Genomic DNA, 25,350 nt, shown 5'->3' on the forward strand with positions numbered 1-25,350 from the left:
TTTATCTATATCTTAAATCAGAGGTATGTTCAATTATCATCTCTGTTTAACATCATTGAACTAGGAATCATCATATCAATACCAGAACAAAGGTTTGTTCTCTGAACAATGGAAAATATAAACACCCCAAGTGTTCCCCACCTTTTTTTTTTACTTGACTGCAAGAAGAGTCATAGCTAAATTTGGTCCTCGATGGCATCCTTGTCGTCTAGCATATTCATTTTTCATCTTTTATATTAAGTTTAACTTTTTTGTTTCTTCTCTTCCTATTAAAATTCAGTCTCATTTAACAATTTCCAAGTCTTACCATACACATAATTGGAAAAAATAATGTTATAAGGATTAAAAATCTAATGATCTTGTCAAGAATTTATGGCAGTTCATTTAAACTGGCTTTAGGGAAAACTTTTTTTTTTTTTTAATACATACTATATACCTCAAGATGAAAAGTAAATTGAACATAACCTTGACAATAACACACCAAGCAGAGCTCAGATATACATTTGAATAATCTTATTCTTATGAAAGAAGTTTATCCTGTCAAATTGGTTGTGATAGCTCTCAATGCAATGTTTGGGTTCAGGCATCAAGACCTGGACCCAACACAAATCTGAAGAAAATTTCATTCACAGTACAGATGCTGAAGGAAGAACTCTCAAAGCACAGGGGTATAGGTATTACACACATTATTTTACTCCACTTTATAGTCTAATAATATATTCTCCACATTTTGAAGATTTCACAGTTCTCTCTATGGCTACTGGCAAGTCCCAAACATGATCAATTTCCTTGTTGAAGGTTTAGGGCAGCTGATAAGACCCCTGTCTCCTCCCTCCTAACTTGAAATTAACACAAGGAATAGATGTAAAAGTCAGTCTGCCAAAAAATGAAAGTATCCATCAACAAGAAGCGCTAGAAGCATAGCTTCTTCTATGTCTCCTTAATAAGAAACACTGACTTCTTATACCCAAAATTGATTTCCTGCCAGCTTCCCTCATGTGTATTCCTGGTTGTAAAGTAAGCCAAAGCAATCCATCTGAACTATTATCCCAATTTCTTACAGAAACAGCTTTACTCATGGGTTAATCTCTGCCTCTTTGCCCTCTGCTCCACTCCTTCCCTTTCCTCTCCTGTACTCTACATTGCAGGGAGACCGAGTACTAAAGACAGCATTTCCCCAAGACTCATTTGAGCTGGCATCCAGCGGGGAAGAAAGGGAGGGGGAGAAATACTCTGGCTTCTCCCCATTTCATGCCTTCCACTGCCCTGCCAATGCCTCCCACCAGCTGAGACCTGTCTATAGTTTATAGTAGCTTCCTGCTGCTAGTCATCTCTGAGTTGCATCTCCATCCCCTGGCTGGCATCTCAGATTCTTCCACCATCCATGAAACAAAAGTATCTGCATTGATTTCCTCTATTTTAAAAAGAGTGGTTTATTTTCCTTGTTTGATCCTGACTGATACACTCAGTTAAATACACAACAATTTAATACAAAGCTCCGAGATGTTATATAAGACTGATAGAAGTATAAAGCTTTTGTGTTTCTTTCAAAGTTACAGGCAAGACACTGCCCATTTTGTCACACGAGATCCTTTAAACAAGTACGCTGCTGTTGTTTAGTCACTGAGCTGTGTCTGACTCTTTGAGACCCCATGGACTGCAGTCTGCCAGCCTCCTTGGCCTATGGGATTCTCCAGGCAAGAATACTAGAGTGGGTTGCCATTTTCTTCTCCAGGGGATCTTCCCGACCCAAGGATTGAACCCATGTCTCCTGCATTGGCAGGTGGATCCCTTACCAGTGTGAGCTACCAGGAAAGCACTTTACACAAGTATAGATACAATTAACCTGGAATTCAATGCCTGAAAGCTTGTGATCTGAATAATGAAAACCATATAACCAAAAATGTCAAAATGTTTCCCCAGTTTTTATTTCTCTGCCTGAAGAATCATAGCTAAACTTTGTCCTTAACGGCAATAATTAACTTATTCCAGTCATCTATCATATCCATCTATCTTCTTTTAAACTAAGTTCACCTTAAATTTTTTTCCTCTTCGACATTTTTTTGACCTGGTTTATATGTGTTTTGAAATTGTAACTTGCTTCAAAACCATTTGGAAAATAGATTATATATTTACACACACATATGATTTCTTACTAAAAAAGCCATGCTACATTTGAATTTTATGAAGAATAATGAGTCATTATTTTGTACAAATGACACACATTCATTAAGACAGACTGAGTCATGGTATGGTAGCAATTTAATAAATAGCACCACAATCTCTGAGGCTTAAAAAATCACAATTTTTAAATCACAAGATTTCTTTTTTGCTCATAGTATTTCTCCAATATTGTGAAATGGTGGCTCTGCTCCATGTACTTGACCCTTCAAGACTGGTGGGGGTGCTGCCATCTTCTAAGGTCACCACTCCGACATAAAGCTTTCAGGGTTTGCCACAGAGGAGGAGATTAGGGAGAACTTCATACTAATTCTTACAGGCTTCAGACTAAAACTAACATGCCACTGCTATTCAGATTTCATTGGTTAGAGCACTTCAACTCTATTAACTTCAAAGAAGCATGTGCCAGAAGGAATAACCCAGAAGTTTTGGTAAACACTGGTAATCCCCACCACACTCACTATTTTGAAAATATAAACAACACAAAAAAGAACAAAGATGAAAATCTCCCTCAAAAAATGTTAATGTCTGATAAAAATTATTCATTTTAATATACGTATACAAATGTAAGAACGTATAAGAGTGCTTTACCAAAACAAAAGCATACTACACATGTTGTTATGGTTGTTCAGTTGCCAAGGCGTGTCTAACCCTTTGCAACCCCATGGACTGCAGCACACCAGGTTTCCCTGTCCTTCACTATTTCCCAGAGTTTGATCAGATTCATGTTCATTGAGTCCACGATGACATCCAATCATCTCATCCTCTGTTGCCCTCCGCTCCTTCTGTCCTCAATCTCCCCCAGTGCCAGGATCTTTTCCAATGACTTGGCTCTTTAGGTTGGTAGCCAAAGAACTAGAGCCTCAGCTTTAGCATCAGTCCTTCCAATGAATATTCATGGTTGATTTCCTTGAGAATTAACTGATTTGATCTCTTTGCCATCCAAGGATTCTCAAGAGTCTTCTCCAACACCACAATTCAAAAGCATCAGTTCTTTGGCACTCAGTCTTCTTTTTATTGTCCAATAGAGTTTTGCCAAGAAAATGCACTGGTCATAGCAAACACCCTCTTCCAACAACACAAGAGAAGACTCTACACATGGACATCACTAGATGGTCAACACTGAAATCAGACTGATTATATTCTTTGCAGCCAAAGATGGAGAAGCTCTATACAGTCGGCAAAAACAAGACCGGGAGCTGACTATGGCTCAGATCATGAACTCCTTATTACCAAATTCAGACTCAAATTGAAGAAACGGGAAAACTGCTAGACCATTCAGGTAGGACCTAAATCAAATCCCTTATGATTATACAGTGGAAGTGAGAAATAGATTTAAGGGCCTCGGTCTGATAGATAGAGTGCATGATCAACTATGGAATGAGGTTCGTGACATTGTACAGGAGACAGGGATCAAGACCATCCCCATGGAAAAGAAATGCAAAAAAGAAAAATGGCTGTCTGGGGAGGCCTTACAAATAGCTGTGAAAAGAAGAGAGGCAAAAAGCAAAGGAGAAAAGGAAAGATATAAGCATCTGAATGCAGAGTTCCAAAGAATAGCAAGGAGAGATAAGAAAGCCTTCTTCAGCAATCTGCAAAGAAATAGAGGAAAAGAACAGAATGGAAAAGACTAGAGGTCCCTTCAAGAAAATTAGAGATACCAAGGGAACATTTCATGCAAAGATGGGCTCGATAAAGGACAGAAATGGTATGGACCTAACAGAAGCAGAAGATATTAAGAAGAGGTGGCAAGAATACACAGAAGAACTGTACAAAACAGATCTTCACGACCCAGATAATCACGATGGTGTGATCACTCACCTAGAGCCAGACATCCTGGAATGTGAAGTCAAGTGGGCCTTAGAAAGCATCACTACGAATAAAGCTAGTGGAAGTGATGGAATTCCAGTGGAGCTATTTCAAATCCTGAAAGATGATGCTGTGAAAGTGCTGCACTCAGTATGCCAGCAAATTTGGAAAACTCAGCAGTGGCCACAGGACTGGAAAAGGTCAGTTTTCATTCCAATCCCAAAGAAAGGCAATGCCAAAGAATGCTCAAACTACCACACAATCGCACTCATCTCACATGCTAGTAAAGTAATGCTCAAAATTCTCCAAGCCAGGCTTCAGTAATACATGAACCGTGAAATTCCTGATGTTCAAGCTGGTTTTAGAAAAGGCAGAGGAACCAGAGATCAAATTGCTAACATCCTCTGGATCATGGAAAAAGCAAGAGAGCTCCAGAAAAACATCTACTTCTGTTTTACTGACTATGCCAAAGCCTTCGACTGTGTGGATCACAATCAACTGTGGAAAATTCTGAGAGAGATGGGAATACCAGACCACCTGACTTGCCTCTTGAGAAATCTGTATGCAGGTCAGGAAGCAACAGTTAGAACTGAACACGGAACAACAGACTAGTTCCAAATAGGAAAAGGAGTATGTCAAGGCTGTATATTGTCATCCTGCTTATTTAACTTCTATGCAGAGTACATCATGAGAAACGCTGGACTGGAAGAAGCACAAGCTGGAATCAAGATTGCTGGGAGAAATATCAATGACCTCAGATATGCAGATGACACCACCCTTATGGCAGAAAGTGAAGAGGAGCTAAAAAGTCTTGTGATGAAAGTGAAAGAGGAAAGTGAAAAAGTTGGCTTAAAGCTCAACATTCAGAAAACGAAGATCATGGCATCCAGTCCCATCACTTCATGGGAAATAGATGGGGAAACAGTGGAAACAGTGTCAGACTTTATTTTGGGGGGCTCCAAAATCACTGCAGATGGTGACTGTAGCCATGAGATTAAAAGACGCTTACTCCTTGGAAGAAAAGTTATGACCAACCTAGATGGCATATTCAAAAGCAGAGACATTATTTTGCCGACTAAGGTCCGTCTAGTCAAGGCTATGGTTTTTCCTGTGGTCATGTATGGATGTGAGAGTTGGACTGTGAAGAAAGCTGAGCACTGAGGAATTGATGCTTTTGAACTGTGGTGTTGGCGAAGACTCTTGAGAGTCCCTTGGACTGCAAGGAGATCCAACCAGTCCATTCTAAAGGAGATTAGCCCTGGGATTTCTTTGGAAAGAATGATCCTAAGGTTGAAACTCCAGTACTTTGGCCACCTCATGGGAAGAGTTGACTCATTGGAAAGGACTCTGATGCTGGGAGGGATTGGGGGCAGGAGGAGGAGGGGACAACAGAGGATGAGATGGTTGGATGGCATCACTGACTCAATGGACGTGAGTCTGGGTGAACTCCGGGAGTTGGTGATGGACAGGGAGGCCTGGCGTGCTGCGGTTCATGGGGTCACAAAGAGTTGGACATGACTGAGAGACTGAACTGAACTCTCACATCTGTATATGACTACTGGAAAAACCACAGCTTTGACTATATGGACCTTTGTCAGCAAAGTGATGTCTCTGCTTTTTAATATGCTGTCTAGGTTTGTTACAGCTTTACTTCCAAGGAGCAAGTGTCTTTTAATTTCATGGGTACAGTCACCATCTGCAGTGATTTTAGATCCCAAGAAAAGAAAATCTGTCACTGCATCCACTTTTCCCCCTTCTACTGGCCATAAAGTGATGGGCCAGATGCCATGATCTTCGGTTTTTGAATGCTGAGTTTTAAGTCAGCCTTTTCACTCTCCTCTTTCACCCTTATCAAGAGGCTATTTTAGTTCCTCTTTGCTTTCTGCCATTAGAGTGGTATCGTCTGCATCTCTGAGGCTGTTGATAATTCTTTCAGTAATCTTGATTCCAGCTTGTGATTCATCTAGCATTCACTCCTCCAGTCCAGCGTTTCTCATGATGTACTCTGCATATAAGTTAAATAAGCAGGGTGACAATATACAGCCACGATATACTCTTTTCCCAATTTTGAACAAGTTGTTGTTCCATGCCCAGTTCTAACTGTTGTTATACTATTCTTAATTGAAAATTATTAAATTAAATTTTATTTGAATTTAATAGAAGAAAAAAGAAATAAAACTGAAGGAACTGATGATGTTCCAACAAAATTTTTTTTCATGGTGAGAGACACATATCTTTTTTTCTAAAAGTATCTCTTTAGAATTAAGGAAAGCTCATGGAATTAAAGGACTTGAGTCATTATAGTTTTTAACCATATGGTTGATATTTAGACAGCATCTATTCCTTTCTTGGACTTCCCTCGTGGCTCAGCAGTAAAGAATCCACCTGTCAATACAGAAAATGTGGGTTCGAGCCCTGAGTTGCAGTGGGAAGATCCCTGGAGAAGGAAATAGTAACCCACTCCATAATTCTTGCCTGGGAAGTCCTATGGACAGAGGCACCTGGCAGGCTGCAGTCCATGGGGGTTACAAAAGTGTCAGACACCACTCAGTCACTAAACAACAACAGCTTCTTTCTTGCTTTGCAATATAAGGAAATCAGCTCACTTCTAACACCACTCCCTCTTCTATTTTCTAACTCCAAATTTGTGTTTCATCTAATATTAATTTATATTTTCAAGGTTTATAATATTCAGTTTACACAGTTGCTAGATGTAGTTTTACATCTACAGCTAAATAAATACAATGTTTTCCACCATACCTTTTGTAATGCTTCTGGGTTCCCACATCCTTTAATTTGGTTCATCTCTTAACTGGTTAGACTTGACTGTCAAGCAATTTTTAAAAAGGATCACTGGGTTCATTTTCTTCCAGAATTCACACATGCTTAAAATTACTTGTCTGATGTCTTTGCTTTTTAAGGATAATTTGAAAATTTGGCTGGGTATAAAATTATTGGGACTCAATATCCTTGCTTTAGAACTTGTTCCACTGTCTTCTGGCATTGAATACTGCTGTGGAAAAGTCCAAGTACACACTTTTTTTTTTTTTAATCTTCACTCATAGTTGGCTTGCATTTTTCTGACTGGATGTTCATAAAGTTCTTAATTTAGCTTTGGAAATTAGTAGCCTCAGTAGATTTTATCTTGGAGTAGAGCTCTTTCAATTTGAAACACAGCATGTCCTTTTCATCTGCAGATTCAAGTAATTCCAGATTTCAGGAAACTTCTCTCTCTCCCTCTCATTCTTTATTCATGTTTTTTTCCTGTTGCCCTCATTCTTTTCTTCAGGATTTCTAATTACTCACAGTTGGTTTCTCCTTTGTTTCTCTGATTATTTTCAGCCACATTTCCTCCTCTTCTCCTCTTCCATCTCTTCCTCTTCTTCCTTGCTTTCCTTCTCCCCCTTTTCTTCTTTATTTTTTGCTTTTTAAGGGACTTTCATCTCTATAATGGTTTTCTTCTCTTTCATTTCTAGGTTCTTCAAGCTTACCTTTATCTTCTTGTTTTGCAATCTTTTCTTTGAATTTTTCTATATTTTTAGGTATTTCTAAAACCAAAGATTGCATTTAGGTAACATATTTAAGATTATGAAGTATACTACCTTGTTTCCTGATGTAAGCAGTCTCCAAATGTATGTTGCTTTACCCATCACACTCCACATTTATAAAAAGATCTTTGGCTATTTTCCTCCTGATAATTTTATCTTTAAGCATGCCCATCTTTTCCCTAGAGAGTTCAAATTCACTTTGTTTATTACATAGATTTACTCTGCACATTTCATTCTTAACTTTAAGAGCACACACTTAAGTGTGTGCATGCTTAGTTGCTCAGTCATGTCCAACTCTTTGCAACCCATGGACTGTAGCCTGCCAGGTTCCTCTGTTCATGGAATTCTCCAGGGAAGAATACTGGCTTGGGTAGCCATTCCCTTCTCCAGGGGATCTTCTTGGCTCAGGGACCTAACCTGGGTCTCCTGCATTGCAGGTGGATTCTTTACCATCTGAGCTACCAGGGAAGCCCTTGAGACCATATACTTTCCTCAAATTTTTGCACTAGAAGATCTGGGGTAGTAAAATTTCTCAAGTCACAAACTCCCTGAATTCCACTCACCAAAGGCCATCTTTCTTGGCCATAAGCCTAGACTACTAACCATAAAAACGGCCTGTCTAACTCTTTTGGACTCACCTTCTATTGTGCAGAATGAATATCTAAATAACATTTCTCTATCTTACTTGCGTGTGTTCTTAGATCTCATCACTCTAACCAGAAGATCATTGGATTTGCATTTAAGAATTGTGACCCTTTCTTTAAGGTGAAACCGTATCCTGCCTGAGGTTGGAGGATATATGTGTTGGCTCTCAACAACCTCCCTCACCGTAATTCAAACTTCATTATATTTGGCAGATTTCCTTATGGTTTGGGGTTATGGCTATTTCCTTATTTCACTGATGATGGCCTTCCCCCTTCTATTTTTCATTTTTTGTCACTATTGTTGGTGGGTTTTAGTAACAGGGAGTAAAGGCTGCTTTTTTCTGCTGTTTAATCAGAATTCAGAATTTTAAAGATCAGAAGAAACTCAGGAGCTAAGCTTTTACAGCCAATAAGATTGTGTTTCCCTAATTATGTATATGGGTTAAGTACATTTTAATATTCTAATAATGGCTGCACTGTACCACTTCATTTATTTTAATAAACGTTTTAGATTTGAAATTCATGGTTCATGCAATACTATTAATCAGGTTAGATGAGAGCAGAATGCAAATGATGTTATAAGACAGAATCACTAGTTAAGAATGACTATATAAAATATAAAAAAAGAGGAAGAAAAATGCCCGGGATATACTAAGGGCTCAAAATTCATGTTCCCTTCTTTCTATACCTAATAACATATATTCAGTAGGTTAGAGAAGAAGTTAGAATTGTCAACACATCTTTTGCTAAGGCTTCTAGCTGCCTAAATCAAATCCCTTATGATTATACAGTAGAAGTAAAAAATAGATTTAAGGGACTAGATCTGATAGACAGAGTGCCTGATGAACTATGGACAGAGGTTCATCACATTGTACAAGAGACAGGAATCAAGACCATCCCCAAGGAAAAGAAATGCAAAAAAGCAAAATGGCTGTCTGGGGAGGCCTTACAAATAGCTGTGAAAAGAAGAGAAGCGAAAAGGAAAGGAGTAAAGGAAAGATATTCCCATTTCAATGCAGAGTTCCAAAGAATAGCAAGGAGAGATAAGAAAGCCTTCCTCAGCGATCAATGCAAAGAAATATAGAGGAAAACAACAGAATGGGAAAGACTAGAGATCTCTTCAAGAAAATTAGAGATACCAAGGGAATATTTCATGCAAAGATGGGCTCGATAAAGGACAGAAATGGTATGGACCTAACAGAAGCAGAAGATATTAAGAAGATGTGTTAAGAATACACAAAACTGTACAAAAAAGATCTTCATGACCAAGATAATCACAATGGTGTGATAACTCACATTGACCTAGAGCCAGACAACCTGGAATGTGAAGCCAAGTGGGCCTTAGAAAGCATCACTACGAATAAAGCTAGTGGAGGTGATGGAATTCCAGTGGAGCTATTCCAAATCCTGAAAGATGATGCTGTGAAAGTGCTGCACTCAATTTGCCAGCAAATTTGGAAAACTCAGCAGTGGCCACAGAATTGGAAAAGGTCAGTTTTCATTCCAATCCCAAAGAAAGGCAATGCCAAAGAACGCTCAAACTACCGCACAATTGCACTCATCTCACATGCTAGTAAAATAATGCTCAAAATTCTCCAAGCCAGGCTTCAGCATTACGTGAACCATGAACTTCCAGGTGTTCAAGCTAGTTTTAGAAAAGACAGAGGAACCAGAGATCAAATTGCTAACATCCTCTGGATCATCAAAAAAGCAAGAGAGTTCCAGAAAAACATCAATTTCTGCTTTATTGACTATGCCAAAGCCTTTGACTGTGTGGATCACAATAAACTGTGGAAAATTCTGAAAGAGATGGAAATACCAGACCACCTGACCTGCTTCTTGAGAAACCTGTATGCAGGTCAGGAAGCAACAGTTAGAACTGGACATGGAACAACAGACTGGTTCCAAATAGGAAAAGGAGTAAGTCAAGGCTGTATATTGTCACCCTGCTTATTTAACTTCTATGCAGAGTACATCATGAGAAATGCTGGGCTGGAAGAAGCACAGGCTGGAATCAAGATTGCTGGGAGAAATATCAATAACCTCAGATATGCAGATGACACCACCCTTATGGCAGAAAGTGAAGAAGAACTAAAAAGCCTCTTGATGAAGGTGAAAGAGGAGAGTGGAAAAGTTGGCTTTAAGCTCAACATTCAGAAGACTAAGATCATGGCATCCGGTCCCATTACTTCATGGCAAATAAATGAGGAAACAGTGGAAACAGTGGCTGACTTTGTTTTTCTGGGCTCCAAAATCACTGCAGATGGTGACTACAGCCGTGAAATTAAAAGACACTTACTCCTTGGAAGTAAAGTTATGACCAACGAAGACAGCATATTAAAAAGCAGTGACATTAGTTTGTCCACAAAGGTCCATCTAGTTAAGGCTATCGTTTTTCCAGTAGTCATGTATGGATGTGAGAGTTGGACTATAAAGAAAGCTGAGCGCCAAAGAATTGATGCTCTTGAACTGTGGTGTTGGAGAAGACTCTTGAGAGTCCCTTGGACTGCAAGGAGATCCAACCAGTCCATCCTAAAGGAGATCAGTCCTGAGTGTTCATTGGAAGGACTGATGTTGAAGCTGCAACTCCAATACTTTGGCCACCTGATGGGAAGAGCTGACTCATTGGAAAAGACCCTGATGCTGGGAAAGATTGAGGGCAGGATGAGAAGAATATGACTGATGGTGAAATGGTTGGATGGCATCACCGACTCAATGGACATGGGTTTGGGTAGACTCTGGCCGTTGGTGATGGACAGGGAGGCCTGGCGTGCTGCAGTTCATGGGGTCGCAAAGAGTTGGACACGACTGAGTGACTGAACTGAACTGAACTAGCTGCCTATTGAGCGTTAATGATAAATGAATGCTCTTATTATTATAATAAGAGCAGGGTGAAATGGATTTAGCCTGTCAAGTATTTTGAGCTTCCCAGGTTTACAAGTCTTGGAGTACACTCGCTAATTATATACAACTAATAAATCTTTCCAAAAAAGATCTGTGAGGTTGTTTTATTCAGTGTCTCTCTAATGGTCTAGTGGAATATGATGCCAGAACTCTAATTGCAACCCAAATTCTCTTGTTTTTCACACATGCTACACAAGGAGATTGAGGCTTAGAGAGCTGTTGACAAACACAATCACACAGTAAAATTGCTCTTTCCTTCCTGTGCTGTCCTCATGCTATTAGACAACGTGTCCAATGACAGCTGTTTCAGTACCAGTATCTGCACAAACCTACTAACTCCATTCACAGCCTGTCTCCCAACTGCCTTTGCACTTCCACAAGGTCACACAACTCAGTAAAAAAGTTTGGTGGAGTGCAAAGCCTGAGAACTTACAAAACACATCAGTACAACTCAGATACATTGAGTATACTTTTTTTTTTTTTTTAATTTCAACCGAAGAATTAGGCAGAAAGACCTCTAAGAGCTCCTGGGAAAATAATTTACAAATCTCATAAATGCTGTTGGTAGGCTGGTTATTTAGAAAGTAACCTCTTCCAAAAGGGTTGAAGCACCACAAATTAAATTTTAAAATATCAAAGTCATCTGTGATATCCTCTGTACTCCCCAGGAGGCACTATGTCCCATAAAATCACCCCAATTCTGGGCCTGGGATTACAGGCCCTTTCTCCTGAAATCATCAAGTCTTCTCCATGTGAATTAAAAAAGTAAAAATTAATGACTGACCAACTACGTAGCTGCCAGGTGCTGAGAGACTACAGCAGAACACAACTATAGTCTTGTTTTAAACAGCTGCTAGCTGAGAACTGTAGTGTCTTTCCAAATGTTATACTATATGTGTGTGTGCAGTCTCTCAGTCTTCTCCAACTCTTTATAGCCCCATGGACTGTAGCTCACCAGGCTCCTCTGTTCATGGGATTTTCTAGGCAAGAATACTGGAGTAGGTTGTCATTTCCTTCTCCAAGGGATCTTCCTGACCCAGGGATCGAACCCATGTTCTTTGTGTTTCCTGCACTGGCACGCAGATTCTTTACCACCAGTGCCAACTGGGACGCCCATTATACTATATATATTTAGCATATGGTGTGTGTACTAAGTCACTTCAGTTGCATCCAGCTCTTTGCGACCCCATGGACTGTAGCTGCCAGACTCCTCTGTCCATGGGATTCTCCAGGCAAGAATACTGGAATGGGTTGCCATGCCCTCCTCCAGGATGTCTTTCCAACCCAGGGATTGAACCGGCGTCTTTTATGTCTCCTGCATTGGCAGGTGTGTTCTTTACCACTAGCATCATGTGGGAATTTAGCATATTATTGCTTTTGAATTTATCACGGTAAAGAGAAACACCAGGTAATGATCATATAAGAAATTATACCAAAGGTTATTTGGATACTGTGTTAGTTCTCCAGTACAAAAACTAGGCAACTTCAACAATAGACATTTGCTATCTTACAGTTCTGAAGGCTAGACATCCCAAACGGAGGTGTTGGCAGGGCTGGTAATTCCTTCTAAGGACTATGAGGAAAGGCTCTGCCCCAGGCCTTTCTGCTTGGCTTGTAGACGACTGTTCTCATGTTCACATGGCACACTCCCTCTAAATCTGCCTGTCTCCAAATTTCCCACTTTATAAGGGTACCAGTGATGTTGGATTAGGGCCCACACGAACGACCCCATTTTGAGTTGATCACCTCTGTAAAGACACTCTCTCTCAATAAGGCTACATATTCTGAGGTACTAGGGATTATGACTCCAACATGGGAATTAGATAAGGTGAGACAATTTAACTCACTAAAGACAGTACTGTGGAGTTTTGGTAGAAAGGATCTCCAGACATTACTCTCTTCTCCAATGTTGCTTGTAAAATAATGCCGTGTTAGTTTAATCATGGGCTTCCCAGGTGGTGCTAGTGGTAAAGAACTTGCCTCCCAACACTGGAGATGAAGCAGACCCAGGATTTGATCCCTCGATCAGGAAGACCCCCTGGAGGAGGGCATGGCAACCCAGTCCAGTACTCTTGCCTGGAGAATCACATGGAAAGAGGAGTATCAGTTCAGTTCAGTTGCTCAGTAGTGTCCAACTCTTTGCAGCCCCATGAATCGCAGCACACCAGGCCTCCCTGTCCATCACCAACTCCCGGAGTTCACTCAGACTTGCGTCCATCAAGTCTGTGATGCCATCCAGCCATCTTATCCTCTGTCGTCCCCTTCTCCTCCTGCCCCCCATCACTCCCAGTATCAGACTCTTTTCCAATGAGTCAACTCTTTGCATGAGGTGGCCAAAGTACTGGAGTTTCAGCTTTAGCATCATTCCTTCCAAAGAAATCCCAGAGCTGATCTCATTTAGAATGGACTGGTTGGATCTCCTTGCAGTCCAAGGGACTCTCAAGAGTCTTCTCCAACACCACAGTTCAAAAGCATCAATCCTTCAGCACTCAGCTTTCTTCACAGTCCAACTCTCACATCCATACATGACCACAGGAAAAACCATAGCCTTGACTAGACGGACCTCAGTCGGCAAAGTAATGTCTCTGCTTTTGAATATGCCATCTAGGTTGGTCATAACTTTTCTTCCAAGGAGTAAGCGTCTTTTAATTTCATGGCTACAGTCACCATCTGCAGTGATTTGGAGCCCCCCAAAATAAAGTCTGACACTGTTTCCACTGTTTCCCATCTATTTCCCATGAAGTGATGGGACCAGATGCCATGATCTTCGTTTTCTGAATGTTGAACTTTAAGCCAACTTTTTCACTCTCCACTTACACTTTCATCTAGAGGCTTTTTAGCTCCTCTTCACTTTCTGCCATAAGGGTGGTGTCATCTGCATATCTGAGGTTATTGATATTTCTCCCGACAACCTTGATTCCAGCTTGTGCTGCTTCCAGCCCAGCGTTTCTCATGATGTACTCTGCATAGAAGTTAAATAAGCAGGGTGACAATATACAGCCTTGAAGTACTCCTTTTCCTATTTGGAACCAGTCTGTTGTTCCATGTCCAGTTCTAACAGTTGCTTCCTGACTTGCATATAGATTATAGAGGGCTACAGTCCATGGGTCACAAAGAGTTAGACACAACTGAAGTGACTTAGCATACATGCAGTCTAATTATTCACTTTGAGCAACACTATGGCTTCCTAAAATGAATATTTAAATGGCACTTTCACCAATGGAGATTGCTCCTAGAAGGAGCATCTGATTTTGTTAATCCAGGACAGCTTCTGTCAAGATGTAGTTTAAAATATCCTGAATTTTACCTTGGTCTTGACAGAAGAGCAAGTAGAAATAAACAGAAACAGAAAGGCAAATGGCAAATAAAGGTATAAAAGAATTTGGTAATCAAAAATGCAAGTTAGAACAAAATTCTTTTGACTACCAAATTGGCAGAACTTTCAAATCTTGTGGTGTTGGCAAGCGTACAGAATAGGGATCTGTTCACATACTTCTGGGAATGGGTTTCAACCAGCTTCCTAACAGTAAAACCTGAACTGCCGCAAATTTAGGCTGAGCATACTTAAAATGCTAAAATGCATATTCCTGGGCTCCACTGCTGAGAACATGAATCCATCCATCAGATATGGGATCCTGTGTCTTTGGGCTAGCATGGGGTATCCTGATACAAGCTATCCTCGGGCCACACTTGGGGACAGTGTACTCTAGACTGTGGGTGGGGCTGGGCAAATCATCTCAGCAATAGGACTGTGCAGGGCCCGCCAATTGAATGCAGAATGTCTTGCCCAATTAGGTTTAATTAATTGAGAGCAACATTTCAATGCTAAGACAAAAAGTACGAAGTCATACTTGCTACTGGTGGGCTTTGACATCAGGTCACAAACAGTTCAGCTTTTACAATATTTATTCTCTTTGGCATAGCAAATCAACTTTTGAAAAAGAAAAAAATTTACCCCAAGGACATAATCAGGTTTTTTTCAAAACATTGGTAGGATTACAGAAATTATTTAAGAGTGGGTTCTAAAAATAAGAAGAGGATGAAGCTACTCTTAATAACATTTCCTTACAATTCTGGCTCTTGGTAGGAGAACTTAAAAGGGAAGAGCAGGTTTGCTTTGGTCTCCATATTCAGGCTTTGTTTTGCAAATGTTTTTTGGTTACCATGGCAACTTCTGGATTTCTCTGTGTAAATGGGAAATTGGGAACCTCGTCTTCTGAAAAAAAATGATTAGTGTGTTCTTTTTATCCTGGTAAGCTCATTGCGTGCTGACAAATTACATTCTGACAGTTCAGTTGTAATCTAAAACATGCCTCTCTGGAGACTCTGAATAATAAAGTATTTCCCAGGATTGACAGTTATTCTTCGTTTATATTTTTATGTATTTGCTTTCAATGAATTCAAGAGATAAACTGAAGTGTTCCATCCTTGCTATGCTTTGTAAATAATTCAGAAATGTATCCTCACTTGAAAATATCTGACATGTGTCAATTTGATTACCGTGCTCATGAGTTTGGTGTAAGGAAATAACATAAGCTTCAGAAATGGTCAGACTTGAAGCTGAAGCCCAATTCTGCCACCTACTAGTAGTGCAACCTTGGGCAAGCAGTCTAACTCTATGAGCCTTAGTTTCCATCTATAAAATGAGAGTCAGAAATAATACCTACAAGTATCCACGACAGTGACAAGGCTACTGAGTAGGTTCTTGATAGAACATGGTAGTTATTACCAAAGAAAAAAATAAAAGCAAGCACAGAAACATCCAAAACCTATTAGACTTGGTTTAAAAGCAATCAGGCTTCACACAGGAAAGAAAAAAACAAAAGAATAAAAATTTAAAGTAATGCACAACCAGCATTATTAGAATTGGACTTCTCCAGGTTTCAGCTATTTACACTATTGTGAAACACTCAATGGTAAATAATAGGAAAAGACTGTCAGAGTTTTGTAAGATGGTAGAACAGAAAAGCTTATACAAAGGAAGCTCAAGGTCCTCAAAACTTTACACAACAATAATCTGAAAAGATGCAGTTGGCTCAAGTTAGAGGCATAACTTTGAAAGTGCAAATGGCCAAGCTTATTTGCTAACAGGGGCTGTGGTGAACCAGGGCCAGGAGCCCTCCCTGACCCATTCAAGGTGAAGGTATGGAATTGTGAGGACAAGGCCTAGACTCCTCCGGGATGAGTCACCTTAGGAAGACGGTCAGCAAAGAGGCAGGGGTAGGTTTCGCCTCATGTTTTCCAGGAGCACTTATGACCTACCATTTTTCTCTTTCATACTCCGTTGGTGGGCAGGACCCATTTACAGTCTGTACCTCTCAGTTTGCTGTTGATTACACTATGTATGGAGGAGGAGGATTTTTAGTGAAACATGTTAAATCTTTCATTATTACACTCCCTACTTCTTAATCTTCCTTTATTCCTGTCTCTTCAATCACTGTGACAAATGAGCACGATGGATGGCTGCGTGGGCAAAATGTTGAAACAATTCACAAATGCAAAACACGGCGAACAACCGACAATATTCCGAAATTAAACACTAGGCACAGCTCTCTCTCTTTAAGTGAAAATGAGAATTCAAGGGTCCTTAAATCCATATTATATGTGGCACCTAAAATCAACATTTTTAAGCTAGTCTGTTGAAAAGTACTGATGCAGAACCAGTGAAACAACAAGAAACTCAGGGCCCAGCACAATGACAGATGTCAACATCGTGCTTTCACTACCTGATCTCCCATTTATCTATCGTGTGTCTAAGCTGGTACATTCCCAGGGGTGCAAATGGGGCAGAAAGAAAGTCACTTGAGGGAGACTTTCTCAGGCTACTTTTCCTCCCAGCTTATCGTCTCTGCTATTGTTTGTCATCAGAGACAAGGTAGAGCACGGAACTCAGGGAGCATGGTTTAGAAAGGAAAGTGCCTGTGATCACAGGAAGCTGCTCACCGTTTCCACACCACCACCCCCCGAATCACCAGTAGCGCTACTTAATTCCTTTCAGTGCAGTGGCGCTGAATGAGACTTTTGTGACCCTCCATCTCCAATCAGTAACTGGTTGAGGCCCATGACCCAGCTGGGTTAATCCTGCCTCCTGCTTATGGTTCCAAGGCAAAATATAGGTGACCAGTTAGGTGTGAATGTCAGATTACCAATAAATAGCTTTTAGCACAAGCACATCCCCAAAATTGCACCGAGGTATACTTCTACCACACACCATGGCAGTGTTCCTGGATCTGCCAACAAGAGCTGCAAATGCATAGAGCACTTCCTATGTTCCATGTGTTATTCTAAATTCTTCATTAATTCTCTAAACCCATGAAAATCCACAGATAGGTAAACAAATGCTAGTATATGGATGACTGGAGGTTAGGAAGAATAAGCTATGTAATTTTAAGTTGCAAAAATTATGCAAAAATTCCTATAATGAAGACTTCTGATGAGTTGTCATGGGCTGGCTGCAAATCAATTTGTATAAAATTTAAAAATACAAAATTAAAACAGACTAGATTTTAGTCCCTGTTCATTAACTAGCTAGAAGACCTTGAGAAAGTCTCCTCAATTCTCTGGTTCTAGGTTTCCTTTTCCTAAAACATGGGATTTAGATGAGATTATTTTTAAAGTCATTACTGTCCCCCAGATTCCATTATATCTTACAGTGTGCAAACACAGCTTGCAGAGAAAAGCTGATTACCTCTGCAATCATTCTGTTGGTGTCACCCAAGAAAAGCAGATTCAGAGCTTCTTCCTCTGTGGTCGCCTGATGAAGAGATAAGTTTTTCAGGTGGATATTCTGATCAGGGTCCTCCAGGACTGTCACTTTCCTGGGGAAAAAGGAAACAACAGCACAAGGCACTTTGAGAAGGAAAAGAAATTTAAGTCTTTCTTACAGGTTTCTTTTTTAAAGGCCACATGTATGACGCCTTGAATTTATAAAATCAAGAAGTACACAAGACACCAGACAGTACTGGATTAGCATCCAATACTGACATTCCCTTGACAGTATTACCAAATAGCTTTGGGACTGAAAAGTACATTACAAGCTCCTAATTCAAAAGCAGCTTTATTGGGAATCATCAGATCCCCAAAGCATCTGAAAATGCATATTCTTATTGAATTTAAAATGCCAGTGGATAACCGTCTACCTATGTCAGGAAACTAGGCTATGCCTTTTTTTTTTTGCCATGTCATAATTCAGTTTCTTACATTAGGTGGTACTGATTTTTCTCCTTCTAATTTTTCCCTTTTGTTCAATTTCATATTACTTCAATCTATGTGACATTTCAAACTGGTTAGCTCACCAATTCAAACACGATGAAAATTGAGGCATTTGTCATCCCTCTGGGAGTTATTCCCTGGTTTTCTTGTTGAGGTGAGTTAAAAATTCTCAAGAAGTCTGATAATAAAATCCTAGTTTATAATTGTTATTTTTATGTCCATCAGATATGTTTTCTGACCTTTCTTCCTTTACAACATCACTTTTCCTTCCACTGAATCCTTAGGTCTGGAATTACACTCATTTGTTAAAACTCAAGAGACGTTTTGGTGCCAACACTGTCTCCTCCCATGTGAATCTTAACACTGTCTCAAGAGCTGGCTTGTCAAAACGCTCCTCAGAGTCCTGTTAGGACTTCTGGCAACTTCTGGAACACAATTTGGCTAAATTCCTAACAGTCTTCTTTCAAACGACTACAAATTCAAGCAACAGAATTACCAACGAGAGTTCCCTTCTACCTCTTGAGTTTTGCCTTCGCGATCACTGTAAAAATTGTGGAGGAAGGGGCATCTGCAGTTCACAAGTGTTGCCAAGCGTCTCTCCAGGCATCTGCACTTGCTTGCAACAGCAGAACTGAAGATAGGAGGCCAGCGTTGGCATCATCCAGCGCTCTGCCTCCCTTCAAAGTCCGACCAGCGAGTCGACCTGTGTCACTTGCCTACTGCCAAAAACACACTTAGAAAACTTTAAAAGTGAAGATTTTGCAAAGCCCATGATTTTTCAGCCTTCCCTTTTGTGAGGGGACTATCTGGATTTTCATATGTAATTTGTGGGCACTTAAAATACTAATCGCAGGAAGAAAGTGTAGTTTTTCCAGCCCATCTGTGACCAATATGTCACTAATAATGCAGCTCGTTGCCAAGTTTTGGACTTCTTTTTGTCTCCTTCAATAATACCAATGAGATGGAAAAAAGATCTCTTCCCTTAATGGAAACAAGTGTATTTTATTTATTTTTCAACAAGGCTCATAAGTCAGCTTATTAAAAGTGCTTAAGAGTTAAAGAAAAAAGCTTGGAAACTATGAAGGCATTTTTAAACTGAAATAGATGAATTGAGCTCTATTTTTAGGAACACTCTTTATTCCTGAAGCTTTATTTCCACTGCGATTCTTCTGCAATGCTTGAGAAGGTTTAGTAAACGCAATCCCTAGGGATACAAAAGTCAGAATTCTTCTTAAATCTACAGATTCTACATCTTAAAGGTGAAAGAAGTTAAGTAATATGGGAAGGAAGATAAAAGCATGAAATGAGTGATGAGACAGTACATCAGAAGTGAGAAAAGAAGAGAGTTCTGTCTTTTTCAACATGAAGAAGAAAACAAATTCTTCAACTCTGAGGCAAAGTCACCTGCGATATACACTGTAAGACCAAGTCAGATACAAAACGATCCTGGGCAAGATCAGAAAAGGGGGAGATGAAGGAGCAGAAGATGATTCAAAGAGGCGGGTGCTCACACTCCCTGGGCACTGAAAGTCTCCTTTAATCCAGTCATTCTCAGCCGGGCTGCATACAGGTCCCGTCTTCAGAACATAAAGGAAACAACACATCAGCACCAGGTGTCCTCTTTAAAGGTTTGGATTTGAATATTCTGCGGTGTGGACCGGGTACCAGAGTCTGTAAAGGCTCCAGGTGATGCTACTGTGCAGCCAAGATTGAGAGTTACTGACTTCACCTTTTAATGACCATACAAGGTGGACATATGGGAAGGTTTCTGGTTTCTTTATAGTTACTTTCCACCCAGCTCCACCTAAGCCAAAGAGGAGAGTCACTCATCTTACTGGTTGAAGTCACTTTGGGTCATATATCTACTAAGAGGCGAGGTCCCTGTGAATTTAAAAAAGCTTGTCCTTCCACAGGAAGTTTCCTTTTTCTACCTCCCTGACCATGCCACTGATGGGTAAACTAAGCCACCCATTAACCACAGCAATAACGAATGCTCAACTGGGGATTATGGATCTTCCTGGACATCCACAGGGTTTCTATCATGGCTGAGTCAAAAAATCTAAATGTGATGTCATACATAATCTCACCATCACCTCACTGAAATTTTTTAAAGAAAGTGCCGCAAACCAGCATGTACAGAATTCTAGGAGTGTTCAACCTTTTAGATAACCTGAACGGCTCACTGATTTAGGGAGGTTACATTTACAAAGAATAGTTAGAAGCATAATGCGGGGAGTATGGACTGTCATCAGCAGCATTTGGCTGAATCACTCAGAGCCTCTGATCTGCAATGCACTGCAGAAGTATTACGCTTCTATATTTACTTTGCTCGTCCGGCTGTGTCACTTTGATCACAATTTGCACGTGCTTCAATTTTTCTGCATAGAAATCTCAGTCGTCTTTTGTAACTCATCACCATGTATTTCTCTGACTCTTGTCTGATTCTTCACTTGAGCTTAGCCAAAAGGATGAGAAGCGATTCTTTTCTGGTTCTGTTTCCCTCACTATTTGCTGATTTTTGCCCACTGAGGTTTTGAAAAGTAAATAAAAAGACAGGTTGATGTCCAGCTTAGTTTGGCTTCTCAGCAGGCTCTCTCCCTGCTCCAGGTTCGTCTGTGGGCACCCTTTAATAAGAAGGCTCTGCCTCTGGCATCTTTCTGGAATCTTCTGTGGTGCAGCTTTCTCCAATCAGGGTCTCCCTTGCCAGTTCTTCTCCTCAGATTCTTTCCTGGTTTCTGCCCAATCCCTTGGGCATGAGGCTTTGGACTTTCCCTTATTGCCCTGCCTGCTCTTATTGAAAATTCCTTTTGCACTCACCCTCACAACCCACGTGTCAGCCCCACCCACTCTTACGCTTTGCTCAGAGAAGCTTGGCCTGAGCTGGGGAGTACTTCTTACCTAAATTGGTTATTCTGGGGGTGAGGATGTTTTAAACTCTGCTGTTGGTGGAGAACTTTTCAAAGTCAGAGGAAATAAGAACCATTAGCAAAAGTTTCTTATTAAGTCGCTTCCTTCCCTGCCCTCCACCCCCAACTCCCCAGCTCTCTCACAAATCAATAGCTATTTCCTGAATCCTTAGTCCACTACTCCGTTCTGGCTATAATTTTCATAGCTTGAAAGAGGGCTTTATTGGAGTTTCTTAAATAAACATCTTAATTCCAAGATGGAAACCCCCCAAACTATTTATTTGATTCTCTTTGAAAGGGCCTGTGAATAGTTTTCTCTACAAAATGTTTCTAAAATGTTTAGATTTTGAGCAAGAAGTCACCGATAGCCTTAACTTGGACCCCTAAGTGGAAAAGTTCTGCTAAGTACACTCAGCCTGTTTAATGATGGGGAAGAAGCAAGTTTTGTGTTTTCTCTGTAAACAGAGAATCTTTTCCATTTGGCTAAGTAGTTGGAATTTTTAGGCTTTCTAACTGACTGGAAGACATATAAGGAGCAATGGCCAAGCTCTTGTCCCCAGTAATGGAAGCCATCAATGGGAGAACCCTCCCTACTCTCCATCCCACCTCCACGACATTCCAGTACCACCGACTGGCTGAACAGGGACTTTCCAGGAGTTGTTACAATGAATCTGGTTTCTTACTTTCGTGTGATAGACAAATACTGCTATGGTGATTTCTTTTTTTTTTAATTTTTTTTTTTACTTGCAGGGACCCCACGTATTGGCACAGGCCATGCCCTATACAATGGCACCATGTTCAAGATGTGGCAATCCACATCATGTGGATTTATTATGACATGTGCTGGTCGGGGGCAGTTGTCTTCTAACAAAACCAGCACATTACAACAATTTTACAAAAGATGGCAAGGGTGCCTTTTAATAATCACATGAAGGTGCCATACAGACAAGAGGTAGCCCTGTCTAGTCACCGTGACTTTGAACAGTATCAATATCAAGAGCAGGTGGGCCTCATAAAAATGGGAGGGTATCCATGAGGCTCTTCTAAATAACTGAAAGTATCTCACAGGTGGTAAACACAGCCCTGCTATTCATTTCAGTAAAGAGTAAATTCTATAGTTTAGTGTTTTCCAACCTTCTTCCCTCTCACCCCACCCAACCCATTTTCAGAAGCTCTCTACAGGCAAGATTTGGGGGAAGGGAGGATATACATTTTTAGGAGCAGTATGTAAGAGGAGCCCTCCTTCCTGCATTTAAACAATTTCAAAGGTAGACTTTCTTCAGATTGACTAAAAATCTCAAATCTTTCTTCTGTTATAAAAAATAAATAATTGAAACATATCACATAAGAAAGTTTTACGAATGTGCAATACATTTTTCTGTTGGTCTTAATTTAGATAGATTAGGCTAAAAGGATACTTTTTCTGTTTAACCACTATTAAGATATTTTGAAAACTCTTCCTAATATCTTGAAAAAGATATCTTTTCTTCCTCATTTTATCTAATACTATACTTTCTTACTGATAAGGAAAATATAGCCAATCACACGACACCTTAGGTTGAGTTATTTATTTTAGCCTATAAAGACACCAGGTTCTCAACCAAATATTTAAGGAAGATGTTAAACCAACTATCTACAATTTTGTTCAAAAGAGAGAAGCAGAGGAGATACTTCCTAACTCATACTATGAGGCCAGCATTACATTTATACCAAAACCAGACAAAGACATAATGAGAAAAGAAAACTCTAGACCATATCTCTCAAGAATATAGATATAAAAATCCTCAATAAAGTATTAGCTAATCAAATCCAACAATGTATAAAAAAACTATACACCATGACTAAGTGGGATTATCTCAGATATATAAGGTTGGTTCAACATTCAAATATCAGTCAATGCAATCCATCATATCAATGAACTGAAAAAGAAAATCACACATAATCATATTAATAGATGCTGAACAAACATTTGAAAAATTCAACACCCATTCATGATAAAAACTCTCAGAAAACTAGGAATAGAGAGGATCCTTCTCAACTTGATAAAGATAATCTACAAAAAATCCTACAGCTAACATCACAGTTAATGGTGAGAAACTCAAAGCTTTCCTAGTAATATCAGGTACAAGATTAGGCTATCCTCTCTCATCATTCCTTTACAACATTATCCTGGAAGTCCTTGTTAGTGCAATAATTTAAGAAAAGAAAATAAAAGCTATACAGACTGGGGGGAAAAAAACATAAAGATGTCTTTGCTCACAGATGACATGCAGAAAACCTGAAATAACTGATAAAAAAAACTCCAGAAACTAATAAGTGATTATAGCAACACTGCAGGATACAAAGTTAATATGCAAAAATCAATTTTTTTTCTATATAACAGCAATTAACAAGTGGAATTTGAAATAAAAAACACAAAGCCATTTACCTTAGCACTTAAAAATGAAATATTTAGATATAAATCTAATAAAATATGCCCACCATTTACAGGAGAAAAATTACAAGATTCTAATGAGAGAAATTAGAAAACTAAATAAATGCAAGGTTTTCCATGTTCATGGATAGGAAGACGCAGTCCTGTGCAGATGTGACTTCTTTCCAACTTGATATACATATGCAATGAAACCCCAACAATCCCAGCACATTATTTGGTGGATATTAACAAGATGATCCTGATGTTTATATGGAGAGGCAAAAGACCCAGAATAACAAAAACAAAATTTAATGAGAACAAAGTTGGAGGACCAAGAGCACCCAACTTCAAGACTTACTATAAAGCTACAGTAATCAAGATAGTGTAGTGTTGATGAAACCATATATAAATTGATCAGTGAAATGGAACACAGAATTCAGAAACAGACTCATGTAACTATAGTCAGCTGATCTTTCACAAAGATATGAAGGCAATATAATGGCGCAAAGACAGTCTCTTCAAAATGTGGTTCTAGAACAACTGGACCTCCACACACAAAGAGATGAATCCAGACACAGACTTTATACCACACACAAAAATTAACTCAAAATGAATTACAGACCTAAATGTAAAATGCAAAACTATAAAACTCCTGGAAGGTAACATAGAAGAAAATCCAGATGGCCTTGGGTACGGTGACATCTTTTTGGATACAACACTAAAGACATGATCGTTGAAGAAAATAACTGATCATCATTAAAATTAAAAACTTATGTTCTGCACAAGATAATGTCTGAAGACGGAGAAAATAAGCCACAGACTGGAAGAAAACATTTGCCAAAGATACATCTGGTAAAGGACTGGTATCCAAACTATACCAAGAACACTTAAAGCTCAACAATAAGGAAACAACCCAATTTAAAAATGGGCCAAAAACCTTAACAGACACCTCACCAAAGAAGATATACAGATGGCAAATAAGCATATGAAAAGACGTTCCACATCACATGTCATCAGGAAAATGGAACTGTAAAAAATAATGAGATACCAGTACACACCTATTAAAATGGCCAAAACCCGGGACACTAACGACATCAAATGCTGGGATGTAAAGCAACAAGAATGCTCATCTATTGTTGGTGGAAATGCAAAAATGGTACAGCCATTTTGGTAGTTTCTCAAAAACACTAAACTATTCCTATCAACCCCAAACTTAGAAGCAACCAAGATGCCCTTCACCTAATGGATAAACTTTCGTACAAACAAACAATGTAATACTATTCAATGCTAAAAAGAAATGAACTATCAAGACATGAAAAAACACGAAGGACCCTTAAATGCATATTACTAAGTGAAAGAAACGAGTCTGAAAGAGCTATATACTGTATGATTCCAGCTATGTGACATTTTGGGAAAGGCAAAACTATGGAGATAATAAAAAGATCAGTGGTTGCCAGGGGTGGAGGTATGGGGTAGTGATGACTAGGCAGGGTGCAGAGGATTCAAAGTCAGTGAAAACACTGTGTGTTATCATGATGGGTGCTTGTCATTATAAATTTGTCCAAACTTGTGGAATGTTCAACACCAAGAGTGAGAGCCTATGACCAATTATGGACTCTGGGTTATTTTGATGCGTCAGTGTATGTCCATTCTTGGTAACAAGCATGTCATTTTGGTGAGTGATGCTGTGATGGGACAGGCCACACGTGTGTGAGGAGGAGACACAAGGGCAT

General features: G+C 39.6%; 1 protein-coding gene across 4 annotated transcripts in view; it reads right to left on the reverse strand.

Annotated features, from left to right (window-relative positions):
• Positions 1 to 25,350, reverse strand: part of KIF6 (kinesin family member 6) — a 428,173-nt gene that overhangs the window by 274,999 nt on the left and 127,824 nt on the right. For all 4 annotated transcript variants that reach the window (XM_060403167.1, XM_042236762.2, XM_012100599.5 and 1 more), the window contains exon 6: positions 17,775 to 17,904. In XM_060403167.1, coding sequence (XP_060259150.1) covers positions 17,775 to 17,904 — 130 coding nt within the window. The remainder of the gene's footprint in view (positions 1 to 17,774; positions 17,905 to 25,350) is intronic.

The sequence above is a fragment of the Ovis aries genome, chromosome 20 (genome assembly GCF_016772045.2).
Source record: "Ovis aries strain OAR_USU_Benz2616 breed Rambouillet chromosome 20, ARS-UI_Ramb_v3.0, whole genome shotgun sequence".
Classification (NCBI taxonomy): domain Eukaryota; kingdom Metazoa; phylum Chordata; class Mammalia; order Artiodactyla; family Bovidae; genus Ovis; species Ovis aries.